This window comes from Lissotriton helveticus, chromosome 2_1 (genome assembly GCF_964261635.1).
Source record: "Lissotriton helveticus chromosome 2_1, aLisHel1.1, whole genome shotgun sequence".
Taxonomy (NCBI): Eukaryota; Metazoa; Chordata; class Amphibia; order Caudata; family Salamandridae; genus Lissotriton; species Lissotriton helveticus.
Window position 1 is genome coordinate 736,031,959 of NC_136059.1, and position 24,331 is coordinate 736,056,289.

The 24,331-nt window shown below is 43.6% G+C and overlaps 1 protein-coding gene across 5 annotated transcripts in view; it reads left to right on the top strand.

Annotated features, from left to right (window-relative positions):
- PPIP5K2 (diphosphoinositol pentakisphosphate kinase 2) overlaps nt 1–24,331 on the top strand; it is a 1,596,028-nt gene that overhangs the window by 155,798 nt on the left and 1,415,899 nt on the right. For all 5 annotated transcript variants that reach the window (XM_078675453.1, XM_078675448.1, XM_078675449.1 and 2 more), the window contains exon 5: nt 3,314–3,399. In XM_078675453.1, coding sequence (XP_078531579.1) covers nt 3,314–3,399 — 86 coding nt within the window. The remainder of the gene's footprint in view (nt 1–3,313; nt 3,400–24,331) is intronic.

The following is a 24,331-nucleotide window of genomic DNA, read 5'->3' on the forward strand; positions in this document are numbered from 1 at the left end:
CCTTCCCAGAACGGAAACAAGCATCCGAGGACCGGCCCGGTTTCGAGGTAACACCTCTCATCAGCCCGGCTAGCTTGCTTCCAGTGGTGTGGAGTGCCTGGGACTCACGTCTGAGCATCCCCAGTACACTTAGAGCGGTTACTGCAAAAACAACAATGATGGACAGAATGTGGATCAATGTCACACATTCACCCCAGTCAAAAGATCTGGGCCCAAATCCATCGTTTTTCCACTCCACACCACCCTGGGTTAGACAATGGCAATATGCAAATCAGCGCTGACCCTGTGCCCCATGGGAACAGTCCAGTCCGAACTACAAAAGCCATGTCCTTCCCAGAACGGAAACAAGCATCCGAGGACCGGCCCGGTTTCGAGGTAACACCTCTCATCAGCCCGGCTAGCTTGCTTCCAGTGGTGTGGAGTGCCTGGGACTCACGTCTGAGCATCCCCAGTACACTTAGAGCGGTTACTGCAAAAACAACAATGATGGACAGAATGTGGATCAATGTCACACATTCACCCCAGTCAAAAGATCTGGGCCCAAATCCATCGTTTTTCCACTCCACACCACCCTGGGTTAGACAATGGCAATATGCAAATCAGCGCTGACCCTGTGCCCCATGGGAACAGTCCAGTCCGAACTACAAAAGCCATGTCCTTCCCAGAACGGAAACAAGCATCCGAGGACCGGCCCGGTTTCGAGGTAACACCTCTCATCAGCCCGGCTAGCTTGCTTCCAGTGGTGTGGAGTGCCTGGGACTCACGTCTGAGCATCCCCAGTACACTTAGAGCGGTTACTGCAAAAACAACAATGATGGACAGAATGTGGATCAATGTCACACATTCACCCCAGTCAAAAGATCTGGGCCCAAATCCATCGTTTTTCCACTCCACACCACCCTGGGTTAGACAATGGCAATATGCAAATCAGCGCTGGCAGCAGGCAATCAGTTCTTTCCTCTTTGGCGCTGCCACTCTTTCCGGGCACCCTGCTTTCAGCTATGTGCCCTTCGTCTGCGTGGATGGCCCTCCAGCAAGTCCGAGTGGGGGGGGGTGAGCCAAGTGCCCCCCCTCAAGGTGTCGCAGGCTGTCCCCTCAACAGTTCAACACCTCCGCTTGGGGCAGATCAATACCATACACTGCCTGCTGCCCACGGGGTCTGTACTTAGCAGTCTGACACTTATAAAGATCTTCATAAAGAAGGATTCTGCTGGAAGTGCAAGGGGCTTACTTAGAGTTTGGCAGCCTGCCTGTCTGTCTGCTGGGAGAGCAGAGGGATATACTCTGCTACTCTTGCGGAAGACCATATTTAGAGATCTCTGCAACCAGGTTTAGAGATCTCTGAAGTGCGGGCAGAGATCCCTGTGCATTCAACAGAGCCGCTATTGTGGTGGCAGTTATGTTGTAGGCATGCACTGAAACTTTGCTGAGCGGCAGGCATGTTTAATGAGGATCTCTGCAAAGTTGTTTTGTCCTTTAAAAACAAACACCCAAAGCAATATATATATATATTTTTTTAAACAAAAAATAAATGTCCTAGGCATGCAAAGCGTTTTTTCCCAGCATGTAGTGGTACATTTTTTGCTTTCCTACATGGGACCACATGGCTTTCCCTGGCAGTCCTGAACAGGAAAAAAGTATGTTCGGAACATCCCCCCTAAATTGGGCGGACTGCAGGGCTGTACAGGCCGTAGCGGGCACTGGGCATTTTCCTAGTGGGCTGGTAGGGTGGAGTGCTGGGGACCGGTTTTGGAGTGGTGGAGGACGCTTTTGTTAAAGATAGCCAGTTTCTGCCCGCTGTAAGAAAAGCAGCAGCAGTGCGCCACACTAGCAAATCCCCCCGATGCTTCTCACTAGCTGCCCCCATCCATTCCCGGTCCAGCTGCGTGGCCAGGGCTGGTTTGTGTTCCCAGTCCGGCCCTGGCGGACTGTCTGTGATATTTTGATCAACGGTCCACTGCCACTTGGATCACTTTTCAAAGATTTCTGCCCGTAGAGTTAGCAGAGGCTCTTTTGGCAGAAATTCTGCTGTGCACAACTCTAAATAGAATGTGTGGACTGCAAATTTGTGGATGCCTCTATGGCAGAATACCTTGATCTCCAAACTGTAAATAAAACCCTAAGTATTTGTCAGAAATAATGTTACTAAGGGTGTGTAGTCTGAGGAGAAGGTGTTTAAGGCAAGTGTGCTTTCACTAGATAGTCTTTGTAGTGATGAGGTGCTACTTGGAATATTTATAAATGGAAGAAGTAAATCTATTTGTGGAAATGACCCATTTTTAGAATTTGCAAATTTGACTTCGATTTTGCATAAAGTTCAGTTGCATATCTTAATTTGACTTCCAAAGACTTTTTTTTCTCAAAATGGAGTGAATTCTATGTCCACTTGGATGAATAATAGTATTGTGTGTACCTTTTGCAATAAAAAGTACTATTTATCACAGTTCTGTAGAAAAAGTTAAAGACCTATTTACCGACAAACTCTTCAACAGAAACATTGACATGTTATTCACTTACGGAGGCCCTGTTAACAACAGCCTCATCAACAAGGTTGTTCACCCGAATATCGTGGACAGCCTTAGTAGAGTAATCCACTGTGACCTCTGCTTTCATCATGTCCTCAACTCGCTTTCAAGAAGGGCCTCTGCCTCCCACCTGTTAACAATGGTTGTAACACGTTAAACATCAACATCCCCATTTACTACTGAGTCACCTGTATCCAGCCCCACGAGCACCTAATCGATGACTGGCCTTGCTGTGCATAAAATGCTATACAGCTCACTTAATCAGCCTCATACTGGCTAAGGCACTGATGTTCTCAGACTGTTTGTGATGACCCTTCTACTAAGAGATTGAAAATGAGATACTGTACTGATATCTGCGTTAAGGGAGGAAGGCAGGCAAGCCTTGGTGGGTGTATTAAGGCTGTTTTAAAGCATTTTTGAAAATTCGTTTTCAGAATTGTTAGATAGAAAAACGCTCAAATGTAATGAAATATAAACTTTAATATTGCATAGTTCTTACACTATATTTGTGTCTTGATGCTAAACAATCAACGGGAATTAAGACATAAAACTGCTTTTCTTCCCCATAAATATGTTAATCAGTTATTTTATATTGAAAAATATATGTGAAAACACAATTCCTTATACATTAAATTACATGTGTATACTAAGATTCCTCATCTTTGGTAAAGGTATATAATGTTGCAGTTTGATATGAAATTTAGCTGTTCCTAATGAATTGATGATTTTTTTTAGTGGCAGCCTGTCTTATGAAAGGGTATGGAATTACAGTTTTTTTCACTTTTTAGGAGAGAAGTTTACCGGATCCTCAAAGCTGAGGGAATATTACTTCCCCGTTATGCAGTTCTGAATCGTGATTCAAACAACCCAGAAGGTAATATAGTTTAGCAAGTCTTCGAACAGTTAATTAGCAAACAGAAATTATTTTAAAATTGATGGCTATGAAATGGGTGCCGTTGTTTTATAATTGGCCACACATATAATAATAACCAGCCATTAAGTGTTGTGAATTCCTTTCCAAGATGGAATAGTGATGATATTCATTATTTAGTTATGTACATATCTGTACATTACAAGTATTATTGATAATTAATGCATTTAAATTATTCAATATGCATTTTGGCAGTTATTTTTACGAGTAGTGATATAAATCTTTTTGGGACACGCTAAACCATGAGCAGCCCACTAGTCGGGGTAACATAGCCAGTTTTGAGAGGGAAATTGCTAAATGGTAATTGAATGCAATCGATATCCCCACCCCTATACAGATTAAAACCTTCCGTATAAGGCGACATGAAACATCTATTCTGTATGGTTCACTACTGATTTAAAAATTATGAAACTCAATGGACATCAAGCCGAAAGGAAATGGTGTAAAACCTACCTAGTACAGGCTAGAGAGCAATACACTGTGAGCCTCATGACTTATAAAAAGCCATCTTGGAGGCAACGAGATTATTTTTTACTACCAAACTACTCAACTCAAACAATAGGTCAAAAGATATTTTCAAGATTGTGAAAGAGTTATCTAATTCTGTCCGTATGACCCCTTCCCCCAATTACTGCCACACAGCAACTTTGTAACGATTTGAATTCCTTCTTTGTGGAAAAAAATAAAAAATCCAATACTCAACCGACTCTAGCAATAATAGTGTAGGAGACGCAATCCCAACTCTACCTCTCTGACCACCTTTCCTTGCCTAAATAGAGAACTTTTCTCTGAACTTGTAAACAAAGTAAAAGCAGGCTCCCCCAAGGAGGTATGCCCTCTCCATATATTAAAACTCATCTCTCTGGCTTTTCCAGACACTATTCTTGACCTCTTGAACCTTTCTCTCACCCAAGGTAATGTGTCTTCAGTCTTCAAAGAAGCAGTGGTCATCCTGTTGCAAAAAAAGCAAGGCATTGACCCTCATAAGCTGGATAACTACAGACCTTTATCTCTCCTTCCCTTTCCCGCTAAATTATTGGAGACATATGTAGCCAGTTTTTTAATTCCTTTTTTAGAAGAAACTTTTTAGACACCCATCAGACAGGTTTTTGCCCATCACACTCCACCGAATCTGTCATCCCTTCCGTTATAGATGATCTAAAAGGTAAAGCGGATGAGGACTGAACACAGGCCTTGATTCTCCTGGACCTGTCTGCAGCCTTCGATACCGTCAACCAAGAAATACTGATGAATCAAATTGCTGCAGCTGGTCTTAGTGGCACTGTCTTGAGTTGGTTCAGATCCTTTTTAGAGGGACTCAAACAATCGGTGTGGCTTTCACCCTACAAGTCCAATTCTGTAAATATGAGTTGTGGAGTCCCGCTCCGCTTTCCCCGATTCTCTTCAATGTGTATATACTCCCACTCATATCCAGACTCCGTCAGATGGGGATTAAGATTTACAACTATGCTGACGATATGCAGCTAATTTTTACAATTGAAGAGTCCACTAAATCGGAGGAATTTCTTAAGAAATCAATGCTATTCATCAAGAATTGGATGAACAGCAACCAGTTAAAATTGAATTAGGAAAAAACGAGATAATTATTCCCAAAAATTAGCTCCTGCACACTGGCCTTTGGAGTTAGGCGCGGTACGTCTCCCTAAGCCTGTGATTAAGAGCCTGGGCATACAAATAGATTCAGATCTCTCTATGAGCTCGCAGATCGGCTCAGTTACCTGTGCTTGCTTCGTCCAACTTCGGAAACAGCGAAAGATCCGAATATTTTTCAGCAGAGAGACCAGCATCCAAATCCTTATTGCCTTGATTCTTTCCAAAATTGATTATGGAAACGCGGTGCACCTCGGCCTCCCGCAAAGTCAGAAACCTTGTCTGCAGATGATTCAGAATCAAGCAGTCAGAATTATTTACCAACAAGACAGACAATGTCATATTAGACCACTGTTGAAAGAGGTTCACTGGCTCCCGGTGAAGCAGCGCTCACTGTTTAAAACAGGATGCATCCTATTCAAAGCCATACATGGTATGGGTCCCAAATACATATCTTCGAGAACCCTCAAATATTCCCCTCAGCGCCCCTTAAGATCCATGCATACAAATTTACTGGCAGTTCCATGATTCAGACACAAACGCACAGGCGGATCAAGGTTCTCTATACTGGGCCCGAAATTCTGGAATTCTCTGCCTATAACCCTGAGACTTGAAGAAGACTACCTGCGCTTCAGAAAAATGTTAAAGATTTTGCTTTTTACTCCATAATTAGACTGGACCTGTTTCTATCTCTCCAATTCTACTCCCAGCACCTAGAGACCCGCAGGTCAACGTGCGCTTTAGAAATTCACAATTAATATAACTTAACATAACATAATGGGATCTTAAATATTCCATCATACCTTTGGTCATATACGAAAACATCATACAAATTAAAAATTTTAGTTAATGTTTTTTTTACGTAATATATTTTTTATTTCATTCCTCCAGTACTGAGCCCCTACACTTGCAAATGGCTGCCAGATTTAGTTTCTCATTTGTCATTGTACATTTCCATTTTAATTTATTCTACTTTGTTGTATTCATCAATTATAATTTTCCTTTTTACTTTGTCTCTATTAATGTTCTAGTAACCCCTATTGTTTATTTTTAAGTATATTTGTAGGGCATTTTGCAGTAGAACTATAGTTAGTTTCAAAATAAACGACATGCCGTACTGTTTTATGCAGCCACCCTAATAGTGCTGAGCCTAGGTAGTGTTGCAAGGATTTCTGCGCATACACAGAACTGTGCACAGAGACCTAGGACATTAGTGAATTGTGGTGTACCAGAAACTCACCTCAATACCTAGAAACCCCAACCAGCTAGCAATCAGTGTCACATTAGCTCTTCGTCCTATAGCAAAGTAACCAATGATTAGACAGCCTAGAACATGCGACTTAGGACCATCTCAGGAATGGTGGGAAGTGAGAACACTCTTTTGTTATACTCTCATACCAGTCCACAACAGGAGTAAAAAAGAGACACGGTAAGGTTAAAATATTTATTTTAATGACGTGATCTCATGCCCAGTATTTTAGTCAACATAAGCAGACATATGATTAAAAATAATATGGTCAGCATGGTTACAACTCCATAAAATACAAAAGGAGGAATCATAGTTCAATGATAGTGCAAACAGGTGATTTAGCGCCTAGTTTTAACACCCTCCCTATATAGGAAGTATGTATTATAAACTATAGAAGGTCTCTTGAGCTTGTTTTTGGGGGCCCCATTACCTGTCTGCTCATTAAGTGTAAATTACATCTGGATCGGCTAGTCTCTCTGCATCCCTGGAATCTTCCAAGTGTGTGAAATTAAGGCAAGTGTGCTATTATAAAGGTGCCGGCATCCTACTTGGCTCGCAGCTGCCAAAATGTTGTGTTTAGAATGTGTTACACGGACATGCCGATAAACAGGCCCACATGTTATGATAACCTTGTCTGCTCAGCACTCACTGTACAGACTGGGGGCACGATGTATGTCTAGAGATGTCGAAAAACACACCTTTTCTCATGTATAGACCTTCGTGAAAGCTAACTTGCAAAAACAGCTAAGCAGTGTTGTGTACAAAAAGCAGCAAAAGGTAAAATGGCGTTTAAACTTTTAATAAGCCATGCTAACAGAACATGCACGTAAAAAGAGGCCCTAAACCATACTACACCCTCCCTTGTTCGGGGAATGCACAATAACTGGGGCAAACTTCATAGAACGCAGAGTTCAAGTTCGAATGAGACAGAACCAAGTTCAGGAATTTTGCCGAACTGGGAATAAAAAAATCCGAATCAAATAACCACGTCAGTGAAACCAATCACGGGCGGCCATGGTGTGAAAAAAAGACCTCAAATATTTAAGGAAAAAATAAGGCGTTAAAAGAAAAAATATCCACGAGCATAGTACGTGTTTATGAAATAGAGAAAAAAAATCCGTACTTCAATCCAACAGTGTATAAGCACCATAAGTTGCAACTGCCTCCAATAGAAAGTCGTTGTTATCATCCATGAACATTTCAGCCATCCAATTAAGTAAAGGGAAAGAACATACATGTTCCTCGATTGCTGGAGCCTCTAGTACCATCAGAGGACAACTCGGGCTTACTTCAAGATAATTGCGCGCCAGAAAGTCATTGGCCGCAGTACAAATGTTCCAATTGCCTAGAACCCCATGAGCCGCTGTGCAGGCCATAATCCCGGCACTAGAACAATATCGTTCATGAGCAACTAAGGGACACATTAGTAGTTTAAATTCCAGGTCAGGAGACACCGTGTTGCAGAGACAGAAATCCAGGGCCCATTCAAATCCACAATCCAGGCAATGGAAAACAGGCTGCACGCAAGTGAAGAATGAGAACCAGAAAGATAAACCATACGCCACAGTCGGAGTCGCCAGAGGCAGCGATCCATAGTATTCCAGCATCCGGTTACGAAGGTGGAGCAGCCGGGACAGATCGTCGTGGGGCACAGACTGTGCATCCATTTTGTAGTAAACAAATTAATAGCAGTATGCCCGCGCCTAAAGCCAGGAGCAAAGGGATACCGCCAAAGACACTCGATAAAATCGAATGAAAAAATGCAGGGATCATACCAAATATAGTTTGAAATAAGGTCACAAGGCCAGAACATACTACTTTAAAAAAATGTGCCAGGCCAGTGGTCGACGAGGCATTTAAGATTGTGTGAATCAAAGCACCGAAATGCAGGGGCAGGTCTGTGTTTAATAAGGCATTTACCTCAGTACGAGTATTTGCAACGTAAAGGACGAATGTCTCATGCGCAGATGTAATGGGGACTTCCTTCTGGGACAATAGAGCTCTTATTCGACTCATCTTGTTGAACTCTGCTTTCAAGGTCGGGATAGAGGGCCAGATGGAAACATCAAGCTTGCCAAGCGGAGGAGGAAACAACACATTCTTACAGCAAACTACAAGCTGGGAAACCGTAACGATTTAAGGAATTCCAGCATGCATCCCACAACAATCTTCTTTATTTAATTATAAATAACTACCATTTGCTAGCAATGTGAATGTCGGTGTAATGGCCTGGACAGGAGTGCCCTTTAAAACACTGGCATGGTTTGCTGCAATTATATTACAAGAACCGTGCAATTGAAGATTTCTGCAGACTAATGAATGATCCGGTGTTGTGTGCAATCTATTAAAATAAAACTCTTTTCCTTCCCTCAAACACCTGTATGTGAACGTGAGATTCCAAACTTCATGAAGATAAGCTCCACCCAGGGGCTCAAACCTGCCTATTGCATAGTGTTTCATGCAGGACTCAAATTTGAAAACGGGAAACGGTAGAGTTGTTAACCTATGGATGAGCCAAAGTGCCGAATCGGATTCTGCTACCGAAAAAGGTAAAGGTTCTAACTTTTCAATATGCAACAGTGAAAACGTGGCATCCTTCATTGACATAAATTGCTGTTTAACAGTCAAATTGAAAGGCAGAAATAATAAACTTGTGTTCATGTAATCCCATGGAACTCGACCATTTGTCAACGTTTATAAGGTCCATGCAAACTGCATAACAGATCGCAATTGATTTTGCCCATGATACAGTACGGCAACTTCTTCCTGCGCAATATTAACCACAGATGATACAATATTATCTAGAGTGTAAATTCGGGAAGAAAGGGTGTCAATGCTATTATCTACAACAGCAAGCACTTTTTCTAAATTGGCCTGATCAATAGCTCTAAGCCTAGAAGCATCTTCAATTTGCGACAGTTTCCAAACCTCATTGTAAGCAGCATAAATCCATCTGTTTGATCTGCCTGCTGCAGGACCTTTAACAAAATCATTAAGTCGACAGTGTCAGTGAGTTTGGATAAATGAAGCTTAACAGACGCTAAGGATGAATGTCTGAGCCAACTCTGGCACAATTTGCCTTCAGATGGTGACTGAATGTCGAGTTTGAAAGCGGGGATCAACTCTAACCTCTGTATAGCCAGGAGTCAGACCCAGAAAACGGTGCTGGCAGGAATCTGCACTTTTTTGCCATAGCAACCAGCCTTCGGGATTAATGCTGGAAACTTTAAAAGAGGAATTTCTTAACAGGGCTTGTAAGTCACTTAGGGAAGTACTACTATAATTATTCCAATGGGGAAATGCACCCAAATAAGGAAACGAAGGAGCATTAAAATTTTTTAAAGTAGCCAATCCAAAGCATGTGGTTTGTGAAATAGTGTCATTGAGAAACAACATATGGTTTGGGATGAGACATGCACGATGCAAAGCCTCAGTGCCTTACACTTGCCAACCTTTAGAACCCCAAACAGATTTAAGATCAATAGTATCTTTCCACAGATCATAGCCCCCAACAGCCAACTGTTCAATAAAGGACTTCGAATACAGTAATTTAGTGTGGGTAAGTCTAACCTTGGAAGAGACTTCTCAGTCAACTTAAAATAAAATGCATTAGGGTTCAATTGATCAAAACCAGTAAAATAGGAAAACGTTTTCAAAAATCTTTTCGAGCTGCCTTCCACTGGTGCGGGACAGGGCTCCCATTGCGTGTAGTTAACCACATTTCTAAATGAATTTGTGTTATGCAGAAAGTGATTGCCAGAATGCTGGTAACAGTACAAATCACCATAATTCGCAGATTCCAAATATAAATCTTCAGCATCGAAAGCAGCATGGTATTTCAAATCAGAAAACAAAGCTTCTACAGCCTTAATGTCCCAATCATCAGAGTGAATATTCTGTTTAACCACATCCCCCATAGAAACACGGAGTACATTGGGAACATTAATAACTTCTGTGGGACCATGGATCTGGAACTTTACAGCATCCCATACAATCCCATCTAAAACGGGCCAAGCAGTTATATTCACAAAAGTCTGGTCGCTCTTCATGATGTGCCAAGAAGAGTGGGGAGCCAAAGTTCCAGCTATCATTCTAATTGAAGTTCTTTCTTGAACGAAGTGTCCATTAATAAAACGGAAAAAAACACCACAAATCCTATGGACATGAACAAATAAATTTGCTATGAGCACCAGCAAAATGTAAGTCCAAGGAGGAATCAAAAAATGTGTTTTAAACCAGGTAGCAAAAATCAAAACTTTTGAAGGGGACTTGGATGTGGAAGAGCCAGTGTCAAATGAAACAAGGGATTGATTAGCCACCGGGGTCTCCAAATCAGGCATAGACAAGTCAGTGGGGTAAGTATATTCAGTGTCATTAAGAGGATCTCCAGCAGGTTGATTCAATAAAGGATTAGTAAGTGGACTCATTTCAACAGCAACATCAGGCCCGATGGCAGAATCCGGGGCCAAAACAGAGTGTCACACCATTGCTGGACACAAAACCGCTGGGGTCATACTATAGAGAATAGGCCACCCTGTGGGGTTTGACATTGTCAATGGAAATGTACCTGTTCCCCTTTCACCCAGGAAGAGGAAGTAAAATGACTGTTCTTGTACCCTGCACACCAAGCACGGCAACTGGAGCTCGATAGGAAGGACCAAATTCTTTCTTGCGGTCTATCTTCTCTCAGGCCAGGTCTCCAACTTAGGGTAGCCAGCCGACTACTAGAATCTGCAACGTAGCTTCAGTCGTGGAGGGCAAGTGTTCCTTTGCAAGACTGTCTCTGGTCTTTTGTAGGTTCTGTAAAACATTAGAATGTTCATCTATGCCAAAGGATGCGGCTCCCGCGCCATGTCTAGACCATCAAGGTCCGGGACAAACATCTTGATGCCAAAGAGCATTTCGTATGGGGTCCGCCCACCCAGAGACCTTCTAGGGAGATTGTTTAGTGCATGTTGAATGCTATTGAGATGGGTTAGCCAGTCTCTGCCAGCACCTAAGACTTTCGCTGTCAAGGATTGCTTTAAGTCACGGCTCATCCGCTCCACAACACTATTACCCTCAGGTCGGTATGGAGACGAAAATTTGACTTGGACCCCCAAAGAAGCCATGGCATCCTTGTACGCCTTCGAGGCGAACGCTGGACCCTGGTCCGAATGGGAGGTACCACATGCAAAAATTCACACAAAGACACGCAAATCCCTTACGACAGTTCTAGAATCAGCGCTCCTTTGAGGCCACACCCAGACAAAGTGCGTGCAAGAGTCAACTGCTACTAAGATGTACTTGTACTCGGTATCAGAGGAGAAAGGACCGCAGTATTCTAAATAAACACACGCAAGTGGATTATTGGCTATTTGCTTACAAATGCCACATTGAAGGACAAAATCACGTGTCTGTTTGTACAGGCCCCGCCACCAGTATTGTTGCTGGAGAAGAGATACAGTAGCTGACAGGCCGGCATGCGCTGAAGCCATCCCGGCGTGGGCTGCTGTAATCAAAGCCTGTCTGCGGTTCGCGTTGGGAATCAACCTGTCACCAATGTTGTTAATTCTCACATCAGGAACTTTATCAGGACTTAAATGATAAAAGTATTTAGAAGGGAAACCCTTAGGGTAATTACCTCCTTTCTCTGTTGCGGCAATAGCTGCCAAGATGTCATCATCAATCTTACTTTTGGAACGTGCAACCGCTGCCACTGCAAATATTGCTACTGCTGTCTTCGCAGCCTCGTCCGCGGAACAGTTGCCAACAGCGTGAACCCCAACACGCTGATGACCAAGAGTATGAATTAGAAAAACGAGTGGGAGTCGTTCTTTGAGCTCAGCCATTCGAACCCAGTTAATTTTATGTTTTGTTGTGCGACCCTTGGAGTCACGATAATCATTTTGAGTCCATAAGGGCAGATTGTCATTGTAAGACTGAACACAGTTGTAAGAGTCACTAACAATAAGAGTAGTTACACTGGGATCGGCGTACTCCAATGCAAGCATCAGAGCACGAGGTTTTGCCAACTGGGCGGTACAGTCCCCTAATGTCTGTGTATGCACAACATCAGACTTGAATTCACCATCCGCCATAATACCAACCACAATTGCGCAGGCCGAAGAATACGCGTGTTTTGAATCCGTAGCTGCTTGCCCACTACCATCAGAGTAGATGATATAGCGGAAATCCTCAAGCGGGCGCACAGTCAGAGGAGCAGGATGAACAAATTCATACTGCAAGTATTCTGGAGTCTGCAGTGAGGAATCAAAAATAAACGTAACAGCCGCGTATGTCAAGGATGTAGCCCACTGTATCCACCGAGGGTGCAAAGTTTTCGAATTCGGTACACTGGCTTTCGTCACTGCCTCCAAGGCAGGATACACAGTAACAAACAAAATGCGTTTTTCCCACGACAGTGCAAGTTCCTTAAGAATCGCCATTTGCACTGCTGTCAAAACTTTTTCCACAGTGGAAAACTACAATTCAGCCGAAGTGTACAAGTGTGACTTGTAAGCGATAGGGACTGGGTTACCTCATTAAAAGTGAGGTATGTGAAATCCACCGCCCCTGGCACTATTCTTATCACCAGGTTGGTGTGGTTATCACGGGTCGACAAGCATTTAGATTCAAGAAGATCAGCCTGCAAAGATTGCAAGATGGCTGAATGTTCTGGCAGCCAGCACGATTTGGAAAAAGAAGGTTGTATCAACTCTTAAAGCGGCTTGATACGCTGGGCATATTTCGGAATGTAGGTACGACCAAAATTCTAAAAGTCCAGTAACGGTTGTAGCTTTTTCAGCGTTGTGGGAGCTCGTAAAAGTGAGCATTTCTCCAGGTGAAGAGCTAAACCTCGACCTTCATTGTTGAGCTCGTAGCCCAGGAACAACACTGTGTACTCTGCAATGTGTGATTTTGAAAAAGTTAAATATATAGCCAATGTCCGCAAAACGGCAAATTATGCGGTCAACACGGCACAGATGCTGCCATAACTCGTCGTCTGTGAGATAAATGTCATTCACATACGAACGTGCATCTGTGTTGAGCCTCTCCAGGAGAGATTCAACGTGGGCGGCAAGTACGCCTGGACTATTCTTGTAGCCCGTAGCCAAACAAAGGAATTGGCGTTGTTTGCCACCACTTGTAAAAGCCGTCCATTGACTACTAAGAGGAGACAGATTGTGGGCAAAAAAAACATTGGATATGTCAAGTGTGGTTTTGAACCTTTTGCGCACAAGACTATCCACAAGAGCAGAACTGTGAGTATTCTGCACCGTGCACGTACGACAATGAGTTTAAGTGGTGGTAATCCAATACCAAACAGTACGAGCCATCCGGCTTTGTCACAGTAAAAATAGGGTCATTTATCGGAGACACAGGCGTTTCAATTACACCTTGATATTCCAATTGTTCAAGGATCTCTGCAATGGAAGCTTTCGCTTCACGCCGCATGGGGTATTGGGGTTGAGGCTGTGGTATCGACCGCAAAGGAATCTCATGTCGAGGGGAAAATTTTTCCCATCCACAGTGAGTAAGGTACAACGCCGGGGCAAGCACCTTGGCCCAATTTTCTGGACACTGCAGAGCTTGCTCCTTCGGCACTGTGTGCGCGAAAGCGGGGAGGATCACCTCCTCCCCTTGCGGAGCAGCTAAGACAAAGGGTGGGGCCAATCAACCTCCGCCAGCAAAATATCATAGGTAGTTGTAAGAATGTACAAAGAAAGGATTTTTTTTGAGAAAAATCAATGTCACCTTCGATTACAAGGACAATTTCATAAAGTCTGTCAGGGGGAGCCACTCTAGCGTCAGCTGTCTCTACTACAACGAAGGTGTCAGTCGCTGTCACCTTCAGTAGTGGACGCAGCGCCTCTCGAACAATGGTAATATCCGCAGCACTGTCCAGCAGCGTCAGTGCCCATGTCAGATTCCGAAGCTGCGTTCTCACTATCTGTGGCATATCTCGCTGTTACCGCAGCAACTTTCTTCTTGTGAAACTGGGGCCTTTGGTGCGGAGCTCCGTCCTGCTTTCCTTTTCCGTCAGCTTTACGAGGCTGCTCACGGCTCTGTTGGGCACCTTGACCTCTGCCGCCTCCTCCACTGGTGGGTGTTACCGATGTTTCCTGCAAAGAGCGAGGAGAACGTTGTTCAGGAACCTGAAATCTATCAGGTGACTTGATAGTACTGCGGTCGTGCAAATCATAAGTATGCTCAGCTGGGGCAGGTGTAGGTGAAGCGGGACGAGACCCCTGTTTCTGCTGCTTCCCCTGTTTCTTGTTCTTACTCCAATTTGGTTTCTGAACCTTAGGGAGGTCATCTTTCTCAGAGGACGCTTGTTGAGTTTGCTGCGGTTTTTCTTTCTTAGCGAAAGGCTTAACACCCAAACTATTATGGCCAACGGTCTTATAAGCCTCTGTAATAATTTTCGGTAACTGACTGGGTTTGTCGGGGACTTCGCGCAGAGCATTAGAGACCTGGAAACTTACTGCATCCCCCTTGACATTAGCAAGGACGAGATCGCATACCATATCAAACGCTCCCCCGAGTCGCAGTCCCAACTCCACAGCCGCCTCTGTTCCATGCTCATCCTGAACACGCTTGATCATAGAGGACAGAACAGTCATTGACGGGGTGCCAAAGCACCCAGTATAGACCACCACAAAAATCACCCCCCAAGTTGTACACTCATTTACGTCTGGCACTAAGAATTTCTGCAAACTAACTGTGGGGATCCTGTGTTTCTCCACAGGACTAGTATTCGGGAATACTGCTTTCAGTTGGTCGAATTTCTCAGCAAGCCAAAAAGGCATCTCCTCTTTATCCTGGGGACGCTTGCCCATGACCGCATTAACCATGACGAGACTAAGCTTCAGCCCGCCACCACCAACTGGATGCGCTGCACCACCAGGAGGCCCCACCCGGGAGGTTGCTGGTAATGTAATGAACCGGATCCCTAATAACTGATACTGCAGAGGCATAGAGGGGTCTCAGTTGTACAGCTGATAACTGCCCCGCCTGAGGATGCGGGGTGTAAGCAGCTAAAACAGGCCACGTAGCGCCTGGAATCAACAACGGCCCTTGTCTGACCGCTGTAATAACGTGAGGGAGGGCGCCATTAAACCAAACTGCATGCTGACAAGCAGAAATCTGAATTTCCACTGTCTGATATGGAGCATAAGCAGCAGGAGCATCAGCAGGGGTGTAAGTGTGAAATACACCAGTACCAGCATCTACCGCGGGAAATGTAACCCATGAGTAACACAACTCAACTCAAACGGGTACGCCGCGTCAGCTGAGACTACAAAAACCACTGCCTGTCCCTCTAATGAAACGAGGTATTCCTGCAAATGATTCTGCACAGCCACACGACTGTGTGCTGGGATATCAACCGTAGCCATATCGAAACAGTAATAGAGAAGTACAATGCAATACAAAAAGGCACAACTGGGTAGTAATTCAAACAAAAAAACGTTTTAAAATATCAAGCTTGAATAAACCTATGTAACTATAGGTAGATTTTATCCGTCACTAATGTCAACCGGAAACAATAGTGAGGGGGTCGTAGACTGATATAAGCACTACTCAAGTGTCTCACAATAAGACCACACTCGTTGGTGGCGGCATCTTGCAAGGATTTCTGCTCATACACAGAACTGTGCACAGAGACCTAGGACATTAGTGAATTGTGGTGTACCAGAAACTCACCTCAGTACCTAGAAACCCCAACCAGCTAGCAATCAGTGTCACATTAGCTCTTCGTCCTATAGCAAAGTAAGCACAATATAACGAACCCGGGGGTCTAAAAAGCCAGCAAATGATTATGGCTAACTCTCTGCACTCTCTCAACAGTAGAGTGTTATCCTATAAACTACTGGAGAAGCCATAAAGTTTAGGGAATTCAAGAAATGAAAATAAAGAAACCATTGAGAGTGATATGTGGTAGGGAACAGCTTTTCATGATGTCCGAATAACCATCAACTATTCACGATGATCAGTACTATCATTTGGTCGAACGGCTCAACGGGTTAGTGTATCTCTTGATCAATAGAGTACACCAGTCCCACAGGTACTTAGCCGAATGCCGCCCACATTCACTCTAAATAGTCCAGCGGGCAACTGACATGTGAGAAGATGAAAGCAGTGCTCAAGAAATGAATAAAGTGGTGAGTAAAATAGGATAGTGTGCCTTTTCACAAAAAACTTTATTAAACACAGACACACCTCTTAACTAAAAACAGAACAGTGCAAACAGCAGTTTGAAAAGTCCCTAGGCAAATTATAAATGTAAGTGCAACAACTGATTGTATGTTATCCAACAATGTAATAACAAGCTCAATTTCAAAAATTGTATATACAACCAGTGAAAAGACTAATCCTCCACGTCAATGTATGCAGATGGCATCCAGCTTGACCGGGGACTGGACCTCACCTCACCTGGACCGTGCTCAGGAAATTTGAGGCCCCGCTCTGTCCGTCGGTGCCTCGGGACTTCTCTGAGTCTAGGGGGAAGCTGTTCCCTACTATATGACTCTCAATGGTTTCTTTTCTTACATTTCTTGAATTCCTTAAACTTCATGGCTTCTCCAGTAGTTTATAGGATAACACTCTACTGTTTAAAGAGTGCAGAGAGTTAGCCATAATCATTTGCTGGCTTTTTAGACCCCCGGTTTTGTTATGTTGTGCATATTCTGTTTGGCGAAGTGAACCTGGGTCGGTCTTGAAAAATTTTCCCTTTGACCCTCCGCCTCTCCGTGTGTATTGCTATAGCAAAGTAACCAATGATTAGACAACCTAGAACATGCGACTTAGGACCATCTCAGTAATGGTGGGAAGTGAGAACTCTCTTTTGCTATACTCTCATACCAGTCCACAACAGGAGTAAAAAAGAGACACGGTAAAGTTAAAATATTTATTTTAATGACGTGATCTCATGACAGTATTTTAGTCAACATAAGCAGACATATGATTACAAATAATATGGTCAGCATGGTTACAACTCCATAAGATACAAAAGGAGGAATCATATTACAATGATAGTGCAAACAGGTGATATAGCACCTAGTTTTAACACCCTCCCTATATAGGAACTATGTATTATAAACTATGGGAGGTCTCTTGAGCTTGTTTTGGGGAACCCCATTACCTGTCCGCTCAGTAAGTGTAAATTACATCTGGATCGGCTAGTCTCTCTGCATCCCTGGAATATTCCAAGTGTGTGAAATTATGGCAAGTGTGCTATGATAAAGGCGCCAGAATCTTGCTTGGCTCGCAGCTGCCAAAATGTTGTGTCTAGAATGTGTTACACGGACATGCCGATAAACAGGCCCACATGTTTTGATAACCTTGTCTGCTCAGCACTCACTGTACAGACTGGGGGCACGATGTATGTCTAGAGATGTCGAAAAACAAACCTTTGCTCATGTATAGACCTTTGTGATAGCTAACTTGCAAAAACAGCTAAGCAGTGTTGTGTGCAAAAAGCAGCAAAAGGTAAAATGCATTTAAACTTCTAATAAGCTAACATAACAAGCACGCAAAAAGAGGCCCTAAACCATACTACAGTAGCATGGGGAAAATGTACAAAAAAAATGGAAAGAAAATATTCTGGTATGCGGGGGAGAGCCAAGAAATAGTAGAATTGTGAAATCTTACTTAATATAGTTTTTATTAAAGAAATATTCAACTGTGTTCAAAGTAGAAATTAACATTGGGTGAGGGCTAGCAGTCTATTCATAGAGCCAAGTCCAAATAGATCTAGGAACATTTTACATAAGGAAATAAGGCGAAATAGAATATATTCTGTAGTGCTATATGAGCTTACATTTTGTTGCATGAACCAGTTGCAGCTTTTTAAATTGCTTATTGCTTGTGTAGTAGTAGTATAAGGCTTTATTCGATAAAAACATATCTTAAAAGCATCACATTTAAAAATACATTTAAACGTTTTAAAAAAGATTTGTGGATCTAATTACACCAAATTTAAAATCAATGACAAAAATAAGATATATTAAACAAAATAGAAAAATCACAATTTACAGATTAAAATCGAAATTTAAACATTTGCTTTAAGATCTCAAATTAAACACTTTCTTTAAGCCTTTTTGTTCTAATGGACCAAGCCCATGATAAAAACTTTGAGAGTCCACATACATATAATAACCGGGTGTCAGACATCAGGATAAGAAATGCCACATTATGATGCCTGGTGCCCAACAGGCGACATATTGGTTTGAGCCAGCATTTCCTTGGTGACGCATATGCCGGACAGGCGAACAGGATATGGGCAACAGATTCTGTTTTTGTCTTACAGGTAGGGCAAAATGGTGTTGTTTGGAGTGGTGCATTCCAGCGGGCAGTTAAGTCGCGCACTGGAAGGGCCCCAACCCTGAATCTAAAATACAAAGCCCTATCAACAGATTTCCATACAATATCAAGATAGGGTTCCCGAAATGCCACATCCGTAAACCTTAAAAAGTCTTCCGTTAATCTGCCAAGGGTTGGGTCAGTGCTGTTTCTGGTTGTGACCCAACTCCAATAGAGGCTCTTCAGTGTTGCCTTAGGGGGCGAAGACCTGCTTGCCCAGGCTTCATTAAGGCCCAATTCACCAAGTAGAAATTTTACATCTTTGAGCCATTTTATTTTGTGCCATCCCGTCATTGACATTACTTCTACTAGCCCCTCAGCATACTTTGCTAGTTCTGGCACTCGCCACAGCCGGGCCCATAGCAGCAGCGGCCGGAGCTTTGCCAGATCTTTAATCGAGTGGCATCCTAAATCGAGTAACAAAGGTACCAATGGGGTGCTTTGCGGGAGTGACATAAGGTCCCTTAAAAACTTGTTTTCTGACCTTACCAATTGATCAATATTACAGGTACCCCACAGCTCTGCCCCATAAAGTGCAGAACTGACTCCCCTCGCTTTATAAATATCAATGACGGGGGCAATGGGTCTAGTTGAGGAAGAGCGCTGTTCCTTAAGGAGCGCCCCCGCTACCCTCTTGTGGCTTAATAACATTTTGCAAAGGTGGGGGGTCCACTGCATGGTATCCGAGATACGTATACCTAAATAATCAAATACAGTGACCCTTTCCAGGGATACATGGTTTAATACTGGGGGTCGCCCAAGTTTTTTCGGGGGGTTCAGCACCAAATACTTTGTCTTATCTGTATTAATTAGAAGCCCTCGTTGGGTACAGAAGACCTGAAAATTGTCTAGGAGGCTCTGGAGGCCCACGGGGGTCTTCGATATTAAAAGCGTGTCATCAGCGAATAAGAGTGTAGGAATTCGCTCGCCCGCCAGGGATGGCGCATCAGATGGTTTATCCAGCAAGTGCTCAACCACACCATTCACTTATAGCGAAAAAAGGGTGGGAGCAAGAACACATGCCTGGCGGACACCTCTCTCCACTGGGATTCTGTTAGTCTTCTGAACCTCAGTGCCCCACCTCACTTGCGCAAAATTTCCTTCATGGAGCCTCACTAGAATTGACAAAATATTAAAAGGAATCCCCATATCGGACAACACTCCCCAAAGGCATTCCCGCGGCACAAGGTCAAAGGCAGTCTTTAGATCAATAAACGCAAGGTAGAGACTGCCTTTGCCTATAACAACCACTTTCCAATAGACTAACAACAGTCTAAATGCCTGCTCTATTGTCCCAGTTCCGGCCCTGAATCCCGCTTGGTAATCAGAGATAATTTTGTTTTCTTCAACCCATTGTAAGATTCTCTCAAGTACCACCTTTCCAACAACCTTCTGGGTTGAGTCTATTAGACTTATGGGGCGATAATTGAAAGGGTCGTCCCTGGACCCCTTTTTAAAAATTGGGAGGACCTCAGCTCCCTTCCAAGATTCTGGAATGGCGGCACCTTTGTCGATGGCGATAAGTAGCGTGTGGATAAGCTTCCCCCATTTGGGCAAATCAAAACGAAGCAGGTCCCCAGGGATGCCATCAGGACCAGCTGCCTTTTGTGGCACAATGCGACTAATCGCGTATTCAACTTCCTTGACTGTAAAACGATATGTATTATTATTTCCTTGGGATATCTGGAGGTTATGTTGAAGGGAATCGTTAGCAGCTCCTTGCTGACACATGTACAATTTAGAGAAGTGGTTGAACCACACTTGGCCAGTAATGTTACATGTGATGCGGTCGCTATCAGGGCTATTCTTGGCTCTTATGGTGTTCCAGAAACGACCAGCATCCTTCCCATCACTGGCCTCCTTTAATGTTTGCCAGAATTGGTCCTCCCACTCCTTTTTGGCATTTGTTACCACCAGCTTATACTCTTTCCTAGCCTGCTGGATCAAGGCTTGTGACTTCATCTTAACTGCCTTGATTAGTGCAGACTTCTTATTTCTACATTTTGGTGTATACTACCCCTGGTTGCCCTTGAGCCTCTGGGCCCCTCTCAGCCTCTGGGCCCCTCTCAGCCTCTGGGCCCCTCTCATTGCTTGTGTATGTGTATTGCTTGTGTATGGAACTGGCAAACTGTCGGAGTAAATGTATTCCTACTCAATGAAAGAAAGCAGAAACAAGGTTAGCATCTATCGGCAATGAAGTATGACCTTGTTAGTGGGGAAAATAATGGTGAAGGACGCACACACTTGAAAGATTACCGGAGTTTGTTGAACAGCAAGGTGGTAGGATACACCATGGTGTCACTGTTCAACATCATATTTGAGATATCAAATTGTGTTTTTCACCATCTGAGCCAAGACTTGCTTCCATGAAGAGCAGTGTATTTTGTCTACTAAGATTACACATAGCCATTCTAAAAATCTTAATGTGGATCGCAGAAAGAGAAATACTTATGAAACGGTTCCAGGGCAGAAAGCAAATTAACACTGGTAAATTAAGTACGCTCCGAAGGCACATCACTATTAAAGGATATATTTTAGGACCCTTTTTTAGTGGCAGAAGGGTTAGGAATGCTGCTGTTCTGATTTTTACAAATAATTTAGATCCTCACCATTCTTGCCAATTCAAAGGGAGTTGAAAGAATGAGGAAGAATTTGGAAATACTTAAATACTAATTGTGACAGTGGCTATTAAGATTGATATACAGTCAGGTGCTGTGTGACCTGGACATGCACATCATTGGCGGAGGATATGGGTGGTCATAATATAATACGGACACATGGGGATTATTTTATCCAATGATGTTGATTTGCAAAGTGTGTCTCACACACTGTGGAAATCTGGTGTTATTGAACAAGATGTTACGCGACTGAAACAAAGTTGATTTAACGGTCTATATATAAATGGTTGGTGAAACTGCATCTAGAAGAATTGATCCCCAGAACATAGATCCAATGTTCCAAACATTTATTGAAGTAGATTAGTAACAATCTACATACAAATGACGTCTGTTGAGGGTGAATGGGAGCAGGAACGGGCTTGTCTGCTTCCCTCTATTGACCATATTGGAGTTCTGCTTTATTTTTTTGACCTGCATTATTTTTAGCAGCCTTCATTTCTCTGCTCTGGCTGTAAGTGCTTACTTAAGTAAGGGATGGAGAGAGTCCAGAATGCACACATCATGACATTTCCATTCCAGTGCTATCACTTTTGGGTCCGCCTCTTGATGATGCTTCATTCGGTGTTGGCCTAAACTTCCTTTTTGATCGAAAAAGGTTTCTACTTCTCTGGCTCTCGTTTCTGAAGATTTCCTCTTCATTCCAGAGTAACTCCTCTTCGAATCGTCTAGGTTGATCAGGTAAGAGTTGCTCCAGCCTCAAGAGTCTATCTTACAAGAAGGGTCGGGATGATGCTCAGTTCTTCATCTTCCAAGCCTCCACCAAGCTGCTGTCTCAGCTTTATTGTTGATGCTTCTGATGTGCAGACGTCTTCTTTCTATATGTGCATATGGGCACAGTATTAGATCGCTAGATGATCGAGATGATCTTACAGGGATACAGGGAAAGTCTTTAGTTTATTTTGATCTGTCAGGGATACAGGGAAAGTCTATAGCTTATTTTGCAGGTCTGACCTTCTGGCACTGTCCAAGGGCCCAATCAATACAGTTAAAATGACAGTAATCGGGGACCCAAGTTTACCACTTTGTAAAAATTAAAGAGCTAGTAGCATTTAAAGAGATTCATGACTAGCATCTGAGGTACTCCCTCAGTTACACCAGTCGCCCCATTGGTGTATTACATACTGCAGAAAACAGAATTTTGGAGGCACCCAATAAAGGAGCTAATATTTTGTATATCTAAATTGTTTGTATTAAAAAACGCATAAATAGTGAATTGAAATATAAATGCATGTTCAGCATAATAAATTGTCTGTCGCATCTGGTTCTGACTGAACATCTCCTGTTCGTTGGCGCCAGGTTATGAGGTGTCTACTGTTCACTAGGCTCTTCAGATTCTTATCTGCTAGCGTATTCTGATGATGCAGTCTTCCTGGCCTATGTGTACTGCTGGGGGTACGAAGGCACTTAGTCCCACTTGGTTGTGACTGTGCCAGTCCGAATTAGCTCCCTGGAGAAGTATCTTCCGATTTGCACTTGCAGGCTGGGTTATTTCTGGATTGCTGACTGTGATCTGGCAGCCTTCCTCTGCAGGGTCTTTCTGATGGATTTTTCAAAGAAATCGCTCCTGCAAACAAATTGAAGGCCTCATCCGACTTTGCAGTGAACGTGCACGCCTCCAGAAGTGGGGATGCACACCTGCATATAGGTTTATAAGCATGGATACCTTCTAAGTAGCCATGCTGCAGATTTTCGAGGCAGTGCCACCTTGTGGCCAGATGGAGCAGTAGGGGCCCCAGTCACACATCTACGGCAGGTCCTTCCCTGGTGCTGACTGGTCGAGCCCATGCCCCTACTCTGGCCATGGTGTCACGTTGGTCCCGACTTCATTGGCAACTGTTGCTGATCTGGTTCTGATGTGTATCTCTGATCTGGAGCCTACATCGATCCGCACTAAGCTGATGTGTCACTATGAGATAACCAAGGCACAGCCCCCACCCTTCGATGATTCCCAGACTTTTCATTGACACCAGTACAACCGGAGGCCCTGGTAAACTAGGATTCTGATTCACATGCAGTTTATGGGCCTTAAAACGTTTGACATGACGACGACAACATCATCATAAAGGAGGCGGACAACTTCTTCTCCCTCACTATACTGATGCTGGACTGTATCTGGACTTAATAAATGCTAGTGGCCTAGATGCTTGCCTGAGACTGTATTAGAATCTCCACCAGGAGTCCCACTGAGGATAGAGTCTTGTTTGCAATATTTGTCAGCAAGGCGACAGACTTACTGGATCTACAACTCCCAACTGTTGAGACAAAACCCAACGTACTGGTGTATATCGTGTAGCCCAAGCTTGCTGCTTAAGAGCCTTTAACATTAAATGAGGCCTTAACTGACACTATGGTGACATCATTTATGATTGTGTTTGACTGCCCCAGTTAGTTGTCTGGTAGCTAAGCCGCATTGGCCAGCTCTGTTCCCTTACTGAGCACCCACCTTTTGAATGTTTAGTGGTCCAAGCTTCTTCAAACAAGGCCATCCCTGATGCATTCCCTTCTGCGCGGCCAGATATGGAGTTACATTATTTTGATAATTTTGGTGAAAGAGTATTCTTTCCCAGCCGCTTGGCCCCTAGTCCCTGAATGGGGTCTGTCTTGTGGGCTGATATACACAGGATCTTTGGAACATGACTAAACAAGATCTTGCTGGCCTTCCCTGATTAATTCAGGCGCACCCTTGCCCAAACAGTTCATGACAGAGAAGCCGCTGCAAAAAATATCCTGACAAAATGGACATGGGGGTTGTTCCGTGGGTACCAGTGTTGTGATCAGTCATCAAGCCTGGATGTGGGGCACAGGTTTAGCAGTTAAAGTACAGCCACCCCTGATATGCCTGTTGATGGGTCCAACATGTTTGGGGAGAACGCTGACTCTGCTTTAGAGTGTTTCTAAGACAACTGCATTCCTGCCCACTCTTACTTTTACTGGACTGTGAGTTTCATAAACAATACTGAAAATTCAGAGGTTACTTGAGAGGCCTAGCTTA